The 16,635-nt window shown below is 39.8% G+C and overlaps 4 protein-coding genes across 6 annotated transcripts; 2 read left to right on the top strand and 2 right to left on the bottom strand.

Annotated features, from left to right (window-relative positions):
- Positions 1 to 12: 12 nt before the first annotated feature.
- Positions 13 to 1,144, bottom strand: LOC115623479 (proteasome subunit beta type-4). The gene is made up of 3 exons (XM_030517847.1): positions 922 to 1,144; positions 360 to 861; positions 13 to 295 (listed from the first exon to the last, which is right to left on the bottom strand). Exons 1-3 carry the CDS (start codon positions 1,059 to 1,061, stop codon positions 128 to 130), a joined length of 810 nt encoding a protein of 269 aa, XP_030373707.1. The 5' UTR covers positions 1,062 to 1,144; the 3' UTR covers positions 13 to 127.
- A 398-nt stretch (positions 1,145 to 1,542) lies between these two features.
- On the bottom strand, positions 1,543 to 11,664 carry LOC115623454 (ceramide kinase). Of its 2 annotated transcripts, none has more exons than XM_030517811.1 (5): positions 11,296 to 11,664; positions 4,742 to 5,075; positions 2,218 to 3,782; positions 1,908 to 2,119; positions 1,543 to 1,846 (listed from the first exon to the last, which is right to left on the bottom strand). In XM_030517811.1, the coding sequence occupies exons 2-5, from the start codon at positions 5,007 to 5,009 to the stop codon at positions 1,696 to 1,698; spliced, it is 2,196 nt and encodes a 731-aa protein (XP_030373671.1). In that variant the 5' UTR covers positions 5,010 to 5,075; positions 11,296 to 11,664; the 3' UTR covers positions 1,543 to 1,695. The 2 variants fall into 2 exon arrangements, with proteins under 2 accessions (XP_030373671.1, XP_030373670.1); XM_030517810.1 differs by lacking the exon at positions 11,296 to 11,664 and adding an exon at positions 9,773 to 9,838.
- Positions 11,665 to 12,381: 717 nt separating this feature from the next.
- On the top strand, positions 12,382 to 13,541 carry LOC115623604. Of its 2 annotated transcripts, XM_030518016.1 has the most exons (3): positions 12,382 to 12,435; positions 12,500 to 12,811; positions 12,871 to 13,541. In XM_030518016.1, exons 2-3 carry the CDS (start codon positions 12,808 to 12,810, stop codon positions 13,362 to 13,364), a joined length of 498 nt encoding a protein of 165 aa, XP_030373876.1. In that variant the 5' UTR covers positions 12,382 to 12,435; positions 12,500 to 12,807; the 3' UTR covers positions 13,365 to 13,541. The 2 variants fall into 2 exon arrangements, with proteins under 2 accessions (XP_030373876.1, XP_030373878.1); XM_030518018.1 differs by lacking the exon at positions 12,382 to 12,435 and having other exon boundaries at positions 12,488 to 12,811.
- Positions 13,542 to 15,383: 1,842 nt separating this feature from the next.
- Positions 15,384 to 16,623, top strand: LOC115623603. The gene is made up of 2 exons (XM_030518015.1): positions 15,384 to 15,516; positions 15,600 to 16,623. The coding sequence occupies exons 1-2, from the start codon at positions 15,513 to 15,515 to the stop codon at positions 16,508 to 16,510; spliced, it is 915 nt and encodes a 304-aa protein (XP_030373875.1). The 5' UTR covers positions 15,384 to 15,512; the 3' UTR covers positions 16,511 to 16,623.
- The last annotated feature ends 12 nt before the right edge of the window (positions 16,624 to 16,635 follow it).

The following is a 16,635-nucleotide window of genomic DNA, read 5'->3' as shown; positions in this document are numbered from 1 at the left end:
TTTTAAAAAAAGTTGAAATAAGTTATCCATCGGATTATTTTTATTGGTTTACAAAACTCGCACATCTGTGTAGCGACTTAATTTACAAATGAATTATATATAGAAAAGCCCCACCACTTCAACACACTTAATAACCCTTGACCATTTTGGCGAAACTCCATTTTTCGTCGACCTGGAAGGGACCCTCAACATCACATTGATTAGATGTTGAATCTTTAACTTTACAAACGCCCACAGTGTATTGAGAACTGTTTTTAGTATCACGATAATACAAAACCTCCATGCATTGACGTATCTAGAAAGAATACAAAACCAAAAGAAGTTAAGTTTGTCTGAAACACACATTGTTCCCAACTCACCAATTCAGAAGCCTCTTCAAGGGTAAAGTCCCGATCTGCGGGCTTTTTCTCTCGCACCAATGGCAAGGCCAAGTGGCGCGCAAATCCTGTAGAGACCACATAATCGGAAAAGGCACGGCCACGCAAATCAACATTGGCCAAATAGGGCTCATTGTTCTCATCAATACCGCCAATTACCACATCGATAAAGAGTGGATTCATGCGTGAGCGACGGTTATAAAGCACACGAGTCATCCATGTAGCCAACGCCTTGGGGCGCATCGCGATGTTATCAGCGTAGCACTGATCTTCAATCATCTTCTGATCGATGCTGCGCATAATGGACTGTATGTCAGCAAAATCGCCACCACCACCCATTATTATGTTGTCGTTTATCTTAAAGATGCGATCGATGTTCTGGAAACGCGATAGCGATCCATATGAGACGAGTGTGTCGGCGGCAATCAAGACGCCTTGGTCGAACTTGATGCCCAATACCGATGAGCCTGTGGTGATCATAGCACTACAACGAAATTAATCAATGAAATCCAGCCGGCATCAATGTCCGCTTTTAGTCACTTACGTGCTGCGCGTAGAGTCTGAATTGTTAGTTTCGTGGCATTGCTTCATATTTCCATTGTTGGCATATCCCGGAAAGTTGTAGAACTGCCCGGGCGAGGGTCCATTATACCAGAGTGGTTGAACAATGCCGTTATTAAACATTGTGCTTTCAGCTGCTATTAACAATACACAAGGAAAAATAAAGCGAATGGAGAATGACAGGCACAAACGCGGCAGTGTTGCTCAATGCCGAAAGTGTAGTTTCAACAAGACAGTCGCAACGGCAGCAGTGCTGGCGAATGTTAAAAGAGCAGTGTTAATAACTGAAACCAACACCAACTCGATAGCCCGCAAGTTCCGATTTTTGCGTATGTGACAACCGATAAATTTCAGTAGCGCCTTGATAAATTTTGAAATTAAATTTTAAACTGCAATTTTTTTTTTAAATTTTGACAGTACATAAATACATTCTTTATTGCCAGTGCGTTAATAAAATACAATGCGCTTTTTTTAAACGGAATGTTTATATGGATTTTGCATCTTTTAGATAGCTAATACAGTCGAATATCAATCATAGTTTTACAACTTGAGCTAAGCTAACAACTAATTAACTTAATCTAAGGAATAAACCCAAATATAGACATTTAACAAGATGGTAGGTATGCATTACATTGTGCCATAATACCCAAAAGCATTTTTTTAACAACTATTTTACGAGCTAGTGTCACGGCCAACGGTTATAGGATTTTGTATAAGAGATGTACACGTATAATAATTAAAGCTTCTTCTTCTTCTGCTAGTCCTTGCAGCAGCAATAAACATTATCGTTTGAGCTAGCTGGCGTCGTGGCTGTGCCACTAACAGTACTAGGGCCTGCGCCTGACTTCCTGGGTTTGTTGTAGGAATGTGGACCACGCATAAACACGTCGATAAGCTGGCAATGCGAGCTGCAGGCAAAAAAATAGATTAAATATTTTAATTTTATAAAATAGTAGTAAGATCCTTTACCTCATTGTGATGTCCAAATCGGTGACAACCTCACCATCACAATTCCAGCTGGAAAACTCATTCAATTGCGTGCTATTAGCATCACTGGGCTCGGTTATGGGTTGGCACGATCCATTAATGCTAAAGCCCTCATCCGGCGATGTAATAGCGGCGGTCAGCGTGCGAAAATTAAATTTTCTCGTCCTATACACCTCCACAAATGGCAAATTGCGCTGCAATTAGTGGATAAGTATAGCGTTAATGTCACACTTAATATTGCCTTCACCCTTCAATTAAAAAATATAAAAATGAACTACTACTTTCAACTTACAATATCTCCATCCCGACCGGCCGTATTCAACAGAAAACGCACATTGTTCAGCAGGGAGGTCTTGCGCACCAATATTAGATCGAGATAGCCATCGCCCAGATGGCTGTAGCGTGAGATGCCGTTGGGACTGCGGGAGCAGGCGCAGGTTATATTGGCGCCGCATATCATAAAGAAATTGCCTTTGATGCTCTTCCATTGGGCTGTGGTGGATGTTGGACTGCCAAAGTTGAGGCTGGAGGTAAGGGACTGGGCACCCTGCAGATTAAGAGTGCGTGGACGCTGGGGTGGCAAGAGAGCTGCATCGCCAGTACTCAGCCGAGGGGTGGCAGCAGGCTGTTCGGTGCTGCCATCATAGGGCAGATTTGGACGTTCTTCCTCATCGTCGTCCGTTTCGCCGCCGGTGCTGCCGAACAATACCGAGGGCTGATCTTGTAGCGAGGCGGCGAAGCTGCAACGCTGACAATTCGCATAGCAGACGGAGGTGTTGCCCACGGAGCAAACACTGAGCGCACGCTGCAGACTCTGAGCACTGGGACTTTGGGGACTCTCGCAGCGTTCCGGTTGCTCCTGCTGTTCCGATCCGTCCTCGTCTAGCAGGAAACGCAACTCGGCCTCGTAGCCACGATTGTTGATGAATGCCTTCACTCCAGTGTACTCGTAACGCTTTGCACCCATCCAGCGGTATTGCTCGCTCTTCGCCGCCACGTCCCCCAAATAGCCATAGCTTAGAATGCTGGCACAGAAACGTAGCAGCGTCTGACTGTTCCTTACGCTGGACACATCCAGGCCACGACGTTGGCCGAGAAGCACGTGGATGGCCGCCGTTCGCACATCCGCCGTACCATGCATGCTGTAGGCAATAGTGTCGGTGCTACCTGCTGGTATTATGCCCACCGGCATCATCGGCTTGGGTATATAAGCCGGTCGTTGCTCATCCAAGCCCAGCTCCCGCATGGTTCGAAATATTAGTCCGTTGATAACTTCTGCCACAGTACCATCGCCGCCGATACAACAGACTGCATCGTAGACGCTCAAATCATGGCTGAGCAATATATCACGTATCTGATTGGCACGCTGCGTGGTAATGCACGTGACATCGATCCCGGCCAGCTGGAAGAGTGGCTTGCAATGCCGTTCGTATGTCTGCAGGCCTGCCTTCCGACCCCCATACGGATTGATGAAGACGAGCAGACGGCGTACCCGCAATCGTCCAGCCGAACAATATAAACGTTCCTTGAGTTGCCGATACCACTGATCCACGATATAGGGATCGGAGTTGTAGAGTGTCAGACGACGGACTTGCCAGCGATTGCAATCTGTGGCTGATTTGAGCAGCCGTTCCGCATAATTTATGGTTAGATACTGTGCCGTGGGCTTGAGAGCCACGGATGTCGATAACTCATTGTTCTCATCCTCACTCGACATCGGCGTGCTGGGAGGTTTGAGCGTCGCCTGTTTGGTGTCCCCCTTTCGCACGTTGATGATGTCGTCCAGATGCAGGACATGACTGTCTGGCCCATAGCAAAGCGTGGAGCTTCCATTGGAAAGTTGATCGCTTTCAGTCTCTGTGGGTATGGGAGAAGAGTAAATTTATTTATGACGTCTGGATTCTATAATTATAACAACTAATGGGGTATCGAGGGCAAAGCTTAACTTCTGGATTATTTAGCCATAAAGAGCTGGGGGAAAAGAAATGAAAGACTTATAATTATTTAACTCCAACTACTCTTTACAAATTATATATACTTTTTACAGGCGAATTAACTACTATTCTTCCCAAAAAGCTGAAAAGACTGCAGCTTTATAACGAATTAGAAATGTTGTCTGTCACCGAAGAGAAGAGACTTTGTACTCTTTATAGCTTTAAAGTCAGGCAATCTGTCGGGTATCATCTGAGGTCGTAGTATTGAAATGAACTTTAGTTTAAACCTAACCGCTTGAGTGTGTTTGTAAAGACGATAGAGGCTAAGACTCATAGGAATTAAGATAGAGATTTGATAGTGTCATGAAAAAGAGAGAAGCGCAACAGAAACTATTTTATTTCAAGCAATTATTGGAGTTAGGGCTTTGAAGCACTATCAATCACCATAGATAAGCTGTTTAAGCTTAAAGAAGATAGCACCTTATAGCTAGCGAGGTAGTTGTTATGAGTAATTCTCCAAACAATGTTTAGTTGATGTGATATGGGAAAGTAGTATGAAAAATTATTTATTTTAAGCAAAAAGAACTGCTTGTCTAACAACAAACTACTTATTAGAAAGGTTAGGCTGGAAAGTTTTTATAGCTTCTAATACTTTAACTATTACAGCATCTCGACTATTATTGTTTGAACTTAAAAAACATTCAACACCTCTCTTTATAACTAGTTTCTGGAAGCGATTTAATTACTTAAGAGTAATTTCTACACAACTTGTTGGGTAGTGAAAGAGGCTATAATTTAATTTAATTAAAGCTAAAAGGCTAAGCTTGTTTTAAATAAAAATAATCAACACCTATGATGCTAATAATAATTAAGTTCACTCACCCTTTGTCTGTGCCCCTGACTGCGATTGCCCTGTGGGCTCTTGTGGCGCTGCTTTGTGCTGCTTCTTGCCGCTTTGTGTCTGCTTGAGGCGCTCCCAAACAAAATGCTGACCATTGAGGAGCACTCTATAGCTTTTCTTCTTAAACTGAAAGTTATTTAAGAGAACATCGATGGACGCAGCATGATTTGGCGGCATCTTTGTAGTCACAGCTGTGGTTGCCTCATGCTGCTGCTTTTTGGCGAATTCTGTGCTGCTGCTTTGCGTCATCTTCGTCGTCGGGGGGGTACAGCGACTGGTACTGTTCCGACAACAACAACGTCGTCTTTGTGGGTACTGTAAAGGCAGCAGCAACAACAACAACAACAATATGAGTAATGAGTTTCAAAAACTGGTTTTCATTAGAAAAATAAAAAAAATAAAAAAGCTTTTGTGTTACTAAAGGTACTAAGCGTTGCGTTGTACGTTCTCTTTTTTCCTTCTAGTTGCTGCAGCCTTTAGTCATTCAAAGCCGAGTCTAAACTGGCTTTGGTCGTTAGCATTACTTTGCTAACATTTCATTGAATACGTGTACGTATTATATGTTAATTTGGGTCAAATTGTTAATTACAAGGCCCTAGAGCTAATGGCGTTCTAAAATGTTATTAATGTCTGATTATTTTTAACTTCAGTGGACCCTGAATTATTCGGACCTTTAACATACATTATCTACAAGTGTTTAAAAGTTTCAGTCAACCTTTACAACAGTTTTCGTATATTTAAATGATTGCAAACAAGATAAACAAACTCCACTGGGCTTTCGTAATTGTCAACAAGAATTTAAACCTGTTTTTTTTTTCCAATACCCGCCAGTAATGTCGGCTGCCAAGTCAAGCTTGTAAATCCATAAAGTACTTTATGACAGGAAAAATTGCAACGCAAATTTGTGGCTTTGCACGCGCTGATAAATAATGTAGTTACATGTTAGCCAGACTAATGTGGTAGACTTAAGCCTTACTACACTAAAACTGCTATTACTGATAAAACTGCTAAATCAGCTGTCGTCGTGCTAGCTCGACTCTTAAACACCCTATCCCCACTCTTCTGCCCTCTAAAGGCTCAGATAGTACAAACAAAAGCAAATAATAAACTTGCTGAAAATATCTTCATAAACAAAATAACTATTGGTACTAAGCTTGATTTCTGCACCGATCGTTCTTAAGACAGCTATAAGATAAAAAATGTTGCTATGCCAAACAAAACTCAAAACCCTACTACGTGGGATTTCTGCACCGATTGTTCCCTTATATATTACTACAAATAATTAGAACGTTTTAAATTATAGGTTATATGAAACATAGTTCTATTTTAATGAAGAAATTATATCAAATCTGCTAAAAATCAGCCGCTTTTATAACTAAGCATTGAACTCATAAATTAAACTGGTTCTAAGCTCACAAAGTTTTTGTGGTTAATTATTTGTTTGCTCTTGTTGGGCTATTTTCTTTCTTTTTAAAACACAAAGAAATTCATATTTGTTTCTTTTTTTGTTTAAGCACAATGAAGCGCATATTTCAGTTTTTAGAATGCGTGAAGAAAAGGCCAAAATGCAAATTAGTTGTGCGAGAAGCGAAGCGAAGCGCGCGCAAAAAAAAAATGTACCTAACAAATATAATACTTGAAGCACAAATTTTGGGTTGCTGCTAATTAGAGGCAAACACAGAAAACCAGAATTCACATACGAGTAAACTAAATATGTTTGTATGTATTTATTATATTCGAGCGCATCTCATAATGAGACACACAGAAAAAGCGAAAAACTCACGCGTCGTATACGTATTGTTCAAGGTTATCAACGTAATGAGAAAAGATGACAGCCAACTCAGACTAAAGTCGAGCTTTAGAATAACGCCAACACCATATACTATACATAGTATAGAGGAAGCTGTACAATATTATTGTCATTCGGAACTTGGAAACGAGTTGGCTGAAACGGGTTCTCGTGCCGAACAGTTGTTGACCTTCGCCTTGAGAGGCTTGAGGCTTACTCTAGTCGGGGCTCGCTAACAACCAACTAAATAGTTGGTTGTGCATGCTAAAAATTTTGTTTAAATAATACATACATGCATCTTGTTTACCTCCAAACAAAGGCAGAGAACAAGCTGTAACTTTTTGCGCATTTCCTGCAGCTGCATTTTCTGTTGAGCTCTTTTTCTGCTCTTGACACCGACATTGTCGGTTTCCGAATCGGTTTTATGAGTTTTTTTACCGGCCCCAAAAGCGATTTGCGGATTCTCGATGGCCTGAACTTGTCACGACCGGTCATTGAAGGTTAATAGCCGTTGAATAAAGTTGCAAAAAGTTACTCGTACATACAACAAACAAAATCAACAATAACTTATCATTAAAAAGAAGGTCGGTTCAATGATTCCTATAAATTGCGAATGTTTTGCGTGTGTCTGTAGACAATACTTCAATTATATTTAGTTTATAGCCGAACTTAAAAGCTAGCAATTTTAAAACGGTGTCCCCATCTACATGTTAGTTGGCGTATTTTCAAATTTTATTTTCACTTTTAAGCATTCATTGTGTGACAATCCAAAAGTTTCACGCCATCAACTAATTATAATTTTTTAATTAATTGTATTTTGTAATGAGTTTTGGCAATGTGTGCCGAGAATTAATTAAATACAGCACCAGCACACGTACGTACACTCAGAGAAATAATGGTTAGGAGAACGTTTTAATAAAATCGAATTACGGTAGCCATTCTTATAAGAGCTAATATTATTTTGGGTCTACAAATAATTCTGTCCCTCCGTAAGGTGCTCGGAAACTATGAAAGTTAGAATAAACAAACTTCGTTTATCAATAAAATTCTAACCACGCATGATGGCTTATTGTTCTACGATTGTAGTAATGATATTCCTATTTCTGAATTACGGGAAAAGTATTAGCTGAGCAAGAAAAATACTCAGGGTCTTCGACATTGGATAAGTGTTTAGAGAAATGCTGTTAAATCAATTCAAGAGCTTCCTTCTATACTGCTGGACTACGATTCGGACAAGAGCGTGCGACTCCTTTTTTTTACAAAACGTTCGCCTTAAGATACAAAAGTATATATCTCTGACATATTCTCCCGAAGAATTTCACTGCAGTGTACATTCAAATGAACTGTAAATTGTTTATAACGAATGAAAATTATCAGCACGAACTTTTCTCAACGCATTTTTCTCGCAGTGTAAAATTTGAATAAACACTTGTGAATCACTTTCAAAGAAAAGCGCTGCAGCTTCTCGTTACGGTAAATATTTGTGCCTTCGCCTCATTATGCTTTTATTAACAGCACAAAAATCAATCATAAATGAAGTGCCAAAAATATTTTTGCCAATTTCCACAGTCCTCAGGTATTGTACAGTTGAAATATTACAGCAGTTTATTTTATAAATTCCATATAAACAGGCTTTAAAGAGACTTAAGCTTATACTTTTAGACTATAAAGAAATATGAGAAAGATATGAATGAAAAATATAAGCAATGAAATAAATAAATGTAAATGTCAGCCGTGGACGAAAAACAAAAATTCATCGAGAACTACACAAGTCGCTGAAGTTTTTTTTATTTATTAAGAACAGTTAAGGTTTCTCCTCCCTAATCTAACTTTTCCAGTGTTAATGCAACTCATTTTTTAACAATCGTCCCCAATTTAACAAATCTTTCATAAAGATATAAGCACAACAAAGCAATATATCTTCCATAAAATAGAGCTATACAGAGAAAAGAGAGTTTATACAATATATTATATATATATTTAATAAATTTTTATTGAAGATAGGGAGAGAGCGGAAGAGCAATAATCAGTGGCACCAGCGTTCTGGCACGCATTTCAGAGCAACGCTAAGCGGAAAGCGCCAATTACTGGAACCTGACGAGGGTGTAAGATTTGCTGCCGGCTGGGGGCACGATAATCATTATTGTTGTCGACACTTTAGCTTTGATTCTTGCAAAGGGTGTTTATTAAACAAATTGGGTCTTTTGTTTAGATAGAAACTCATTATTTTGCTGAACAACAGTGAGAGCATTGCGTTGCCAAAGCACGCAAGCAAAATTATTTTTGTATTTATTAAACGCGATAATTGCTAGCAATTCATTTGATAAGAACACTGTGACTAACAACTGTTTAAATTGAATAATATTCGTTAACTTGAAATGGTTGTAAACTAAACTACAAGTACATACTATATAGTCTTTAATTCATTAGCCTGAAGCCGCTTATATTCTTTATGATTTTATGGAGGCACGTATTTATATGGCTGAGAGGCAAAAACCATAACAACCAAGTGCTTCAGTACTTGTACGCGAAGAAACATTTCTTATCTAAAAATAAATGGAAAGAAAAGTGCCAGCATGACAAGCCGTTATCAGTTAATCAATATATAACACCAGAAAATACTGATAAGTTACGACTGATGACTATGTTGTGCCGAACCAAAGGTGAAATATTGACATATGACTCCAGATACTGGCGATGTTAACTGGTAATTCTACCTATTTACGTACGTAACGCCCTTTAAATAAACATTTCTATGCAATTAAGTCCCAATAGTTCAAGTACACTCAGTTCGTGCTCTTCACTTTTCATGTCTGTCTCAGGTAAAAAAGCTTGTATATCTGCTGGTGGGTGAAAACGAAATGGGCTTTGATGTTGTTGCCTTTTATCGAAGCGGCCATAAATACATATGATATACACATGTACATACAAATACTTGTTTCTTTTTACAATGGGACGAATTTGAATTTTCAGGCCACAAACTTACTTGCTTTCGATACCTATTCGTATTATATATGGTAGCCCTCATTTAAGTTTCCCTTGCCACCAACTCATTTATCAAAAGTTTTGAAAAATATTTAAAAAATCTGAAGCGCTTGGCAATAGAGTATTTCAAGTATTTCTTAAAGCCATAACGTCTTTCTATTTTAAATTAATTGACAATGGTTTTTTACTTATTACCGGCTTACCTAAAAGAATACTTTATTTTTTTGTCATTACATACCTCATGAAGCATTATTCCCTCTTATGTTAATTTCGAATTTGTTGAACAATGAAAAATAAAATAATATTACTGGACGGCCTACTATTGTATTAAAACATTTGTTTAAAACGGAAAAAGGTATTTATTTCAGATCTTGAGGTCTTGAGCAAAAATAATAGGAATAATAGGAAGAAAAAACAAAAGTCAAATGCCGGCAATATAAGCGTCATAACATTTACATTTATTTATGGCTTAACTGAATTGGTTCAGTAGCTATATCTTCGAAAGTATTTAAGCTGTAAATATATTTAACACAACAGTACTGTTCTTCCTTGATAATTTGGTTTGAATTACTTAAAATGTGGGATAGTAGTAACTTTAATATAACTGAAATTATTTTTCTATCAATTGAAATTTTGATATACATTTATATACATTTAAATAATGGATTGATTGACTGTCTCATAGATTCGGAGTGTAATCAAATTTCGAACCATTTCAAGTGGGAGCGATAATTCAAAAAAAAAAAAAAAAACGGTTCAAAGTAAATCTATATATAAATTTGGTAGAAGATCTAAATAAATAATTTATATCAAAAAACAAAAAATAAAAGCAAAACGTACATTCTTTTTATTATTACAATGTCCATTATGCAATGCCTAGGCACTGGGTACTTTTTTTTTATTATATTGATTTGTAATATACGACCATATATGTAACATTTAGTAAAAGTACAAATGTTTATTGCTGCCACTAGAACTGATAATAAGAAAAGATAAAGGCAGTTGCACTTAAGACTCCATAGATACGTGCCAGTGCGGGCATTGACAAAGTTTCGCGTGCAACTTTTAGCTTTTATAATTTATTAAAAAATGGCCATAACGAAAACTTGACCCGCTTTGATATCAGAACTAATTACCCGCCTAGACAGCAACTTCTGACCTTTTCAGGTCTACACGCAAGCCGTAAATATAGAGCAATGCTCTTTATGACGTGTCTGCGAAAACGAAGCAATAACAAAACCGGCTACTAACGCAAGCTATGTACATACATATGTATATATATATATATATATGGACGACGAAATTGAAAAATATTTGTGCGCATGTGCAGGCAAAGTCAAAAATATACAAATTTAATAAAGTGGCCCTTTTTTTGTGCACAGAACAGCTGTAAACAAAAAAAAACAGATGATGCCCCCAGCGAGTACAGGCGCACTCGCCCACACACACACATCCAAATATGCATACATACACACACATGCATGCAAAAGTATGCGGGTGGCCCTGTCCCCCTACACATTCACACACAACACACTCTCTGGAACATAATACGTAAAGCGCAGTTATCAGTTAACACAGCTGCTTCAGAAACAACAAAACAATTCTGTATCCACATCCATACATACATATGTATAAATATATTTTTTGTGTGTGTATTGAAAGTAAAATTATTTTCAATAACTGTAATGCATTACTCTGTAATTGACTTTTAAAGTTGTTCAACAAGAATTTTGCAATAGAATATAATTTATTTGTGAATACCTGCTGTATATCCGTTTATCCATAAAAGTGAATGTCGTTTACTGTTTGTTTGTTTGTTACGTTTTATTCAACGACTTTGTTGCATTTTTTGCAGTTGTTGTAGTTGCTGCAACATCAAGAAAATTCCACATACATTGCACTTTTCATGCACACAAATCGCAACTACAAGAAGTAAGCAAGCAGAAAATTGCTTACGCGTACATCTGCTAACGGTGTTTTTGCAAAAGAATGTATTGTCAACTAAAAGTCCGCACCAACACCCGCTTAGAATTGGCAATAAACAATAATAACTATGCACAAAGCACACTACCAACACCAAATAATTAAGCAGACGGAGCCGTTACATGCGACGAACGAGTACCGACAAACCAACCGACGCGCGTGCTTTCAGTTAATAAACTGAAACGACTAGCAAAACTTGACTAGAGATGTGGCTCAGCAACGATAACTTTAAACTATCGATATAACTGCGGGGAACAGTATAAGCCAGTGACGAAAACGCACCACAGGCATGCAAGACTAAATTATATTAGAAATAAATTGTAAAATAGTAAGAATAATAGTTTGAAAAAATATAACACAGTTTTAATAGGTGCATAATAAGCCTTTTTGCATGAGTAAAGTTGTGCTTTTTGGTTAACCCTTAGAAAAAAGATTTACATACACAAACTTTTAAAAATCTTGAATTTTGTATAGAAAAAAATATATTAATTATCTCTTGCTTAAATTGCTTTACATTTTAATGATTAAATTTAATAATAATATTTACAAACAGTTAGTTCAATTGATTAGTTGGTAAACAACTATTTCGAATTCTCGAATTTTCTTCTCACAAATATGTATGTACATATGTATCTTACATTGCAGAAGAATGAACCAACAGGAAAAGAAAAGCCAATAAAGGGGTGGGCAGTTTCTCTTTAAACAGTTTCACCTACAATTTGAATTATAAAAAGTCGTAAACCTGCCAAGGTATTAATGGTAAATGCTCGCACATTTGGCAGCTATTGAAGGTTGGAAAATTTGAAATGTTATATTATAGAGAATTTAATAATGCTGCCACCTGTCTGGCTTCAATTACGTACATTTTTCTCTCTGGAAATGTCAGTTTAGTTATTTCAGTGCAATATATTGGCATGGGTAGGCGGAGATTCCCTAGAATTATATCGAAATATACAATCAAAAGACACCTTCCAATTTACAGGCAAACAGGACAATCCTTGTCCATGTGGTAATCCGAAATCCTGTTGTTGCACTGAGAAGCAATGTAGTAGGAAGGCCACCAAAACCGAACCGGAACGTGTTCCGTGCAAGTGTGGGGCTAAAGCGGAACCCGAACAAACGGAAACTAAATGTAACCCTAAAACTGAGAAGTCACGAAAACGAAGCAAAAAGTGCTGTTTAATTTCCTAAATTCAAGCGATTACTTATTTAGAATTTCAAATCGAAATGTCAAAATACTGTGCTGCCCTTTTTTGTCGAAAATTCTGTGTATAAATTTGCCGGCTAAAAATGAGTAAGTACGCCCGTATATTACGTAAATGCAACCTCACTGACGCACACTGTTGAGCTCAGGTAAGCCTGGCTGTGGGAAGTGCGAAGCCTGCCCCTGCGGAAGTTCCAAGGCAGGTGGAAGTGGCAACAACACTAGCGGCCGCGCCGGCTGCGATTGCAAAGCCGGTCCCAGCACAGGTACGAACACGCCCAGGTCTGCAGCATGTAGCACGGATAAGCCCCGGGTGCACAGCCCAAAGATTGATTGCATGTGCAAGCCAGTCCGACAAAAGGAAGAGGAATGTGCCGATCACTACACCTGCAGCAGACAACGTCCCCAACCGCCACAGCTGGACTTGCAATGTAACTGTAAAGAAAAACCGAAGATAGAGTGCGCCTGTCCTAAAGAGCCGCCAGTCCCCAAGTGTCCTCCCAAAGAACCAACGCATGAGTGTGTCGAGTGTGGTACCGAAAAATGTGACTTTAAACCGAACTATAATGCTCCCGGTCTGGGCAACTGTGGACACTGTAGCGCGACAAACAAAAGAAAAAAGAAGGGCTGTTCCATACAATGATCGGAGGGACTAACAATATAAATCCCGAAAAAGCGCGTTAAGGCGGCAAAGCACGGCAAATTCAGGCATTACTCTATTCAAAATTTCCCGTAACCCATTATACTTACGAAACTCCTACCCACCAACCAAAACTTATATAAAGAAAGAAATAAACTAATTAAAGTCAGGACTACAATATGCAATTTGTTTTAGATGGGATGGGTTGAAGGAAGCGAGAGTTGGGACTGTCCAAGACTGGACGATGTTCTTTTAACCTGCGGATTATTAGAAAGGTGGGATGTGAGGCGAGGTATTTAATTAATATATTGTAGGTAAACTCAAGAGGCAAGGCAGGCAGGAGTATTCAGATAAGGTTCATAGATAGACTCTCATAGATCGTACCCCCGAATTTAACACAGCAGGCTCCGGTTGCGAAATTCATCTCCTTTTCAACATCATACACATTTAGTACAGTACAAAAACAATTTAAACATTCAGTTGAAACATCTGTTGGCCCATTCTGTATATGTGTGGGTGTGAAGCGTGGTGCGAGCCGTTCCAACACCAACAGTCTGTCTATGTCTCGAAGATCGGAATCAGCATCAAGAACATCACGTACTTCGCGTACCTCACGTGCCTCACGTATCTCACGTCCCTCAACTTCTTCAGCTGTGTCACGCACACAAGGACGAACTGCAACATGTCCTGCCCCAAAAGATACAACCGATTGTGCTCAGTGTGGTGCAAACAGTTGTGACTATAAACCACACTATAATGCTCCGGTTTTGGGTTCCTGTGGGCAGTGCCATGTGAGGCAGAAGAGAAAACGGGGTTGTTCCATACAGTAATCAGGATAGCCAGCAGCAAGACGAAGAAGAAGCACTGTAACTGAAATTCTATTAAAATTTTCCGTAAACCACTAAGCGACTATGCCACAAAAATAAACCAATCAATATCAGATATCGCACTTCTCAAAAACAGATTTTCACTAGATAAAAAGGGAAGATGATCAAAATGTAGCATTTCAGAGATTTATAATTGTACCTAGAAGAAAGCTTTTACTCCTCTTCATTCCCATTTTAGAATGGCTAAGGATGACAAAGAAACTTCACCATAAGTTTCAACAGTCATCCAGTTCGCCAGAACTATAGATTTCTTTGAGTTAAAGGCGAAAAATACAACTTTCCGCACATTAGTTGTCCTTTTTAAGTTGAAAAAAGTTGATGATTCAGTAGATGGTCATGTCCACGTCTGCTGCAAAGGCTACCTTATCGAAATTGTTGACCCAAATTTACTGATACCAAGTCAGATTCCATAATGTATGTATGTATATGTATGTATGTATGGGCTGTCACTTTTTTCTTTAGTAAAATTTGAATACAGCAGGCACAGTACAAAATTTGTCATCTTTCCAATATAACACACATGTAGGTTTATAAAAAAATCACCAGAATTCTTTTGAAACATCTGTTGACGCAGTCTGCGTCCGTGTGGTGTACCTTTCCGTGTTAAATTCCCTTCCCACACCAACCGGCCATATGTCTCGAAGATCTCAGTCAGGTTCCAGAACACCCCACGGTGTGGGCAGGGGTTGCGATTGCAGGGCAACCCCGTCGAAGACTACCTCAAGCGCAACTGCCTTGGCCAGGACATGTCCGGGAGTGCCAATGGGTTCGTTGGCTGCATCACAGCAACAGGAGCGGATCTCAATTAAATGCGGCGATCCAATACCAGGCATTCACAAATCTTTTGACGTGCCCGATTGTAGGAAGAGCAACGCCTGTACCCACTGCCGTAGTGCCAGAAAGAAGAAGAAGAATAAGTGTAGCATTCAGTAAAGGTAGTAAACAATGGCTGGAGACAGTCACCAACGAAACGAAGTCGAACAAACAGTCGGATGAGAAAGCACAAGGACTCCTGAAGAGTCATCTCTTCGAGGCGTTTGTCCACTAGAAAGCACGTGTGGGTTTCCAACTGATTTCGAAGCAACCAATCGGAGGGCTATGCAGAGCTCATCATAGCAGGCGAGGTGCTCACGGACACAAAAATGAAACACTGCAGCATTTTGATTTTTAGCCTAATACAAAATTATCAGTTATCCCTTGAATTTCGTCAGGGATTCAATCCAAGAGGCCAACTCAAAAGACAATAAACCAAATGTGATTGCTAATGGGCAAGTAGTAATCACTTGAACTAAAACAACATGCCACCTGTGTTTGATTTCCTCTCACTCCCAACATCTCTCATCACTTTTAGGCACTGCCTATAGCTCCCGCAGGTCGACACCACGCTACGGGTACGGGTGCAACCGGCGATCACAGCAACCGTATGATAACTTTCCGGCGAAGCAGTACAGCCATGGACCGCATCTGGTGCGACGAAAATCGCGTGCTCTGGGCTGGATAGCCTTTCCGGCAGATAGAAACGCCGCAGGACCAGCCAACTGTATGCCAACTATATCGGGCAGAGGAGGCAACCCCCAGCCATGCTGTTGTGCAATGCCACAGACGGGTTGGCAGGATGCCGCAGCAATGCAGTGCTGCTGCTCTCCAATGCCGCCGTTCATGATGGGGGATCAGTATGCAGAAATACAATGCTGCTGCTATCCGCCAACAGATCTCGCACAACAACAATTTAATTCAGGATTTGTTTACCCAACGCCTGCACCTCACCAATCCATGGACCGTTCATTCTGCGCTTCGGGACGTAAGAACTCAAAGGCCCGCAGCTTTTCCTCAAAACGTTGCAAGACAAAAGACAAATGCGCACCCTGTGCGTATCCATTGCCTGCGATCGCTTGTCCCTATTACCCACCCGGAGGCAATGGTGCGTCAATGGGCGGCGAAAAAGTTGCCTGCGCTCCGTCCACACAAGCACAGGGCGTACCGCCCTGCAGCTGTGATAGCGAAAGACCACCGCAAAATAATGTGTCCTTTTCTTCCGGCGCATCGTGCGCGGAGCCAGGCAGGCGTGGACGCTGTGACAATGATTCTGATAGATCCGGTCCACACTTTGCCCAGACAAAAGCGCCAATAGGTCGCAATATAGTGGTACGCACATCCATCAATTACGAGCCGAACGATGAACTCTGCAGTAACACAAGCAGTTGCACACCTCGTCAGTCCAATAGGGGGGGTACTAGGATCATTAAATGTCCATATCGTTGACGTAAAGCAAGCAGATCTCTGACAGAAAGTAAACCCCAGAATTACAATGCAGGTTTCTTGAGCGTCCATAAAATAAATGTCCACGAAATGAATAAAACGGATAACACCAATAATAATAGTATTTA

The sequence above is a fragment of the Scaptodrosophila lebanonensis genome, unplaced genomic scaffold, assembly GCF_003285725.1.
Source record: "Scaptodrosophila lebanonensis strain 11010-0011.00,11010-0021.00 unplaced genomic scaffold, SlebRS2 tig00000053-arrow-pilon, whole genome shotgun sequence".
In the NCBI taxonomy this organism is placed as follows: domain Eukaryota; kingdom Metazoa; phylum Arthropoda; class Insecta; order Diptera; family Drosophilidae; genus Scaptodrosophila; species Scaptodrosophila lebanonensis.
Note: the sequence above shows the minus strand (reverse complement) of the source record. Positions and strands in the feature narration are given on the sequence as shown.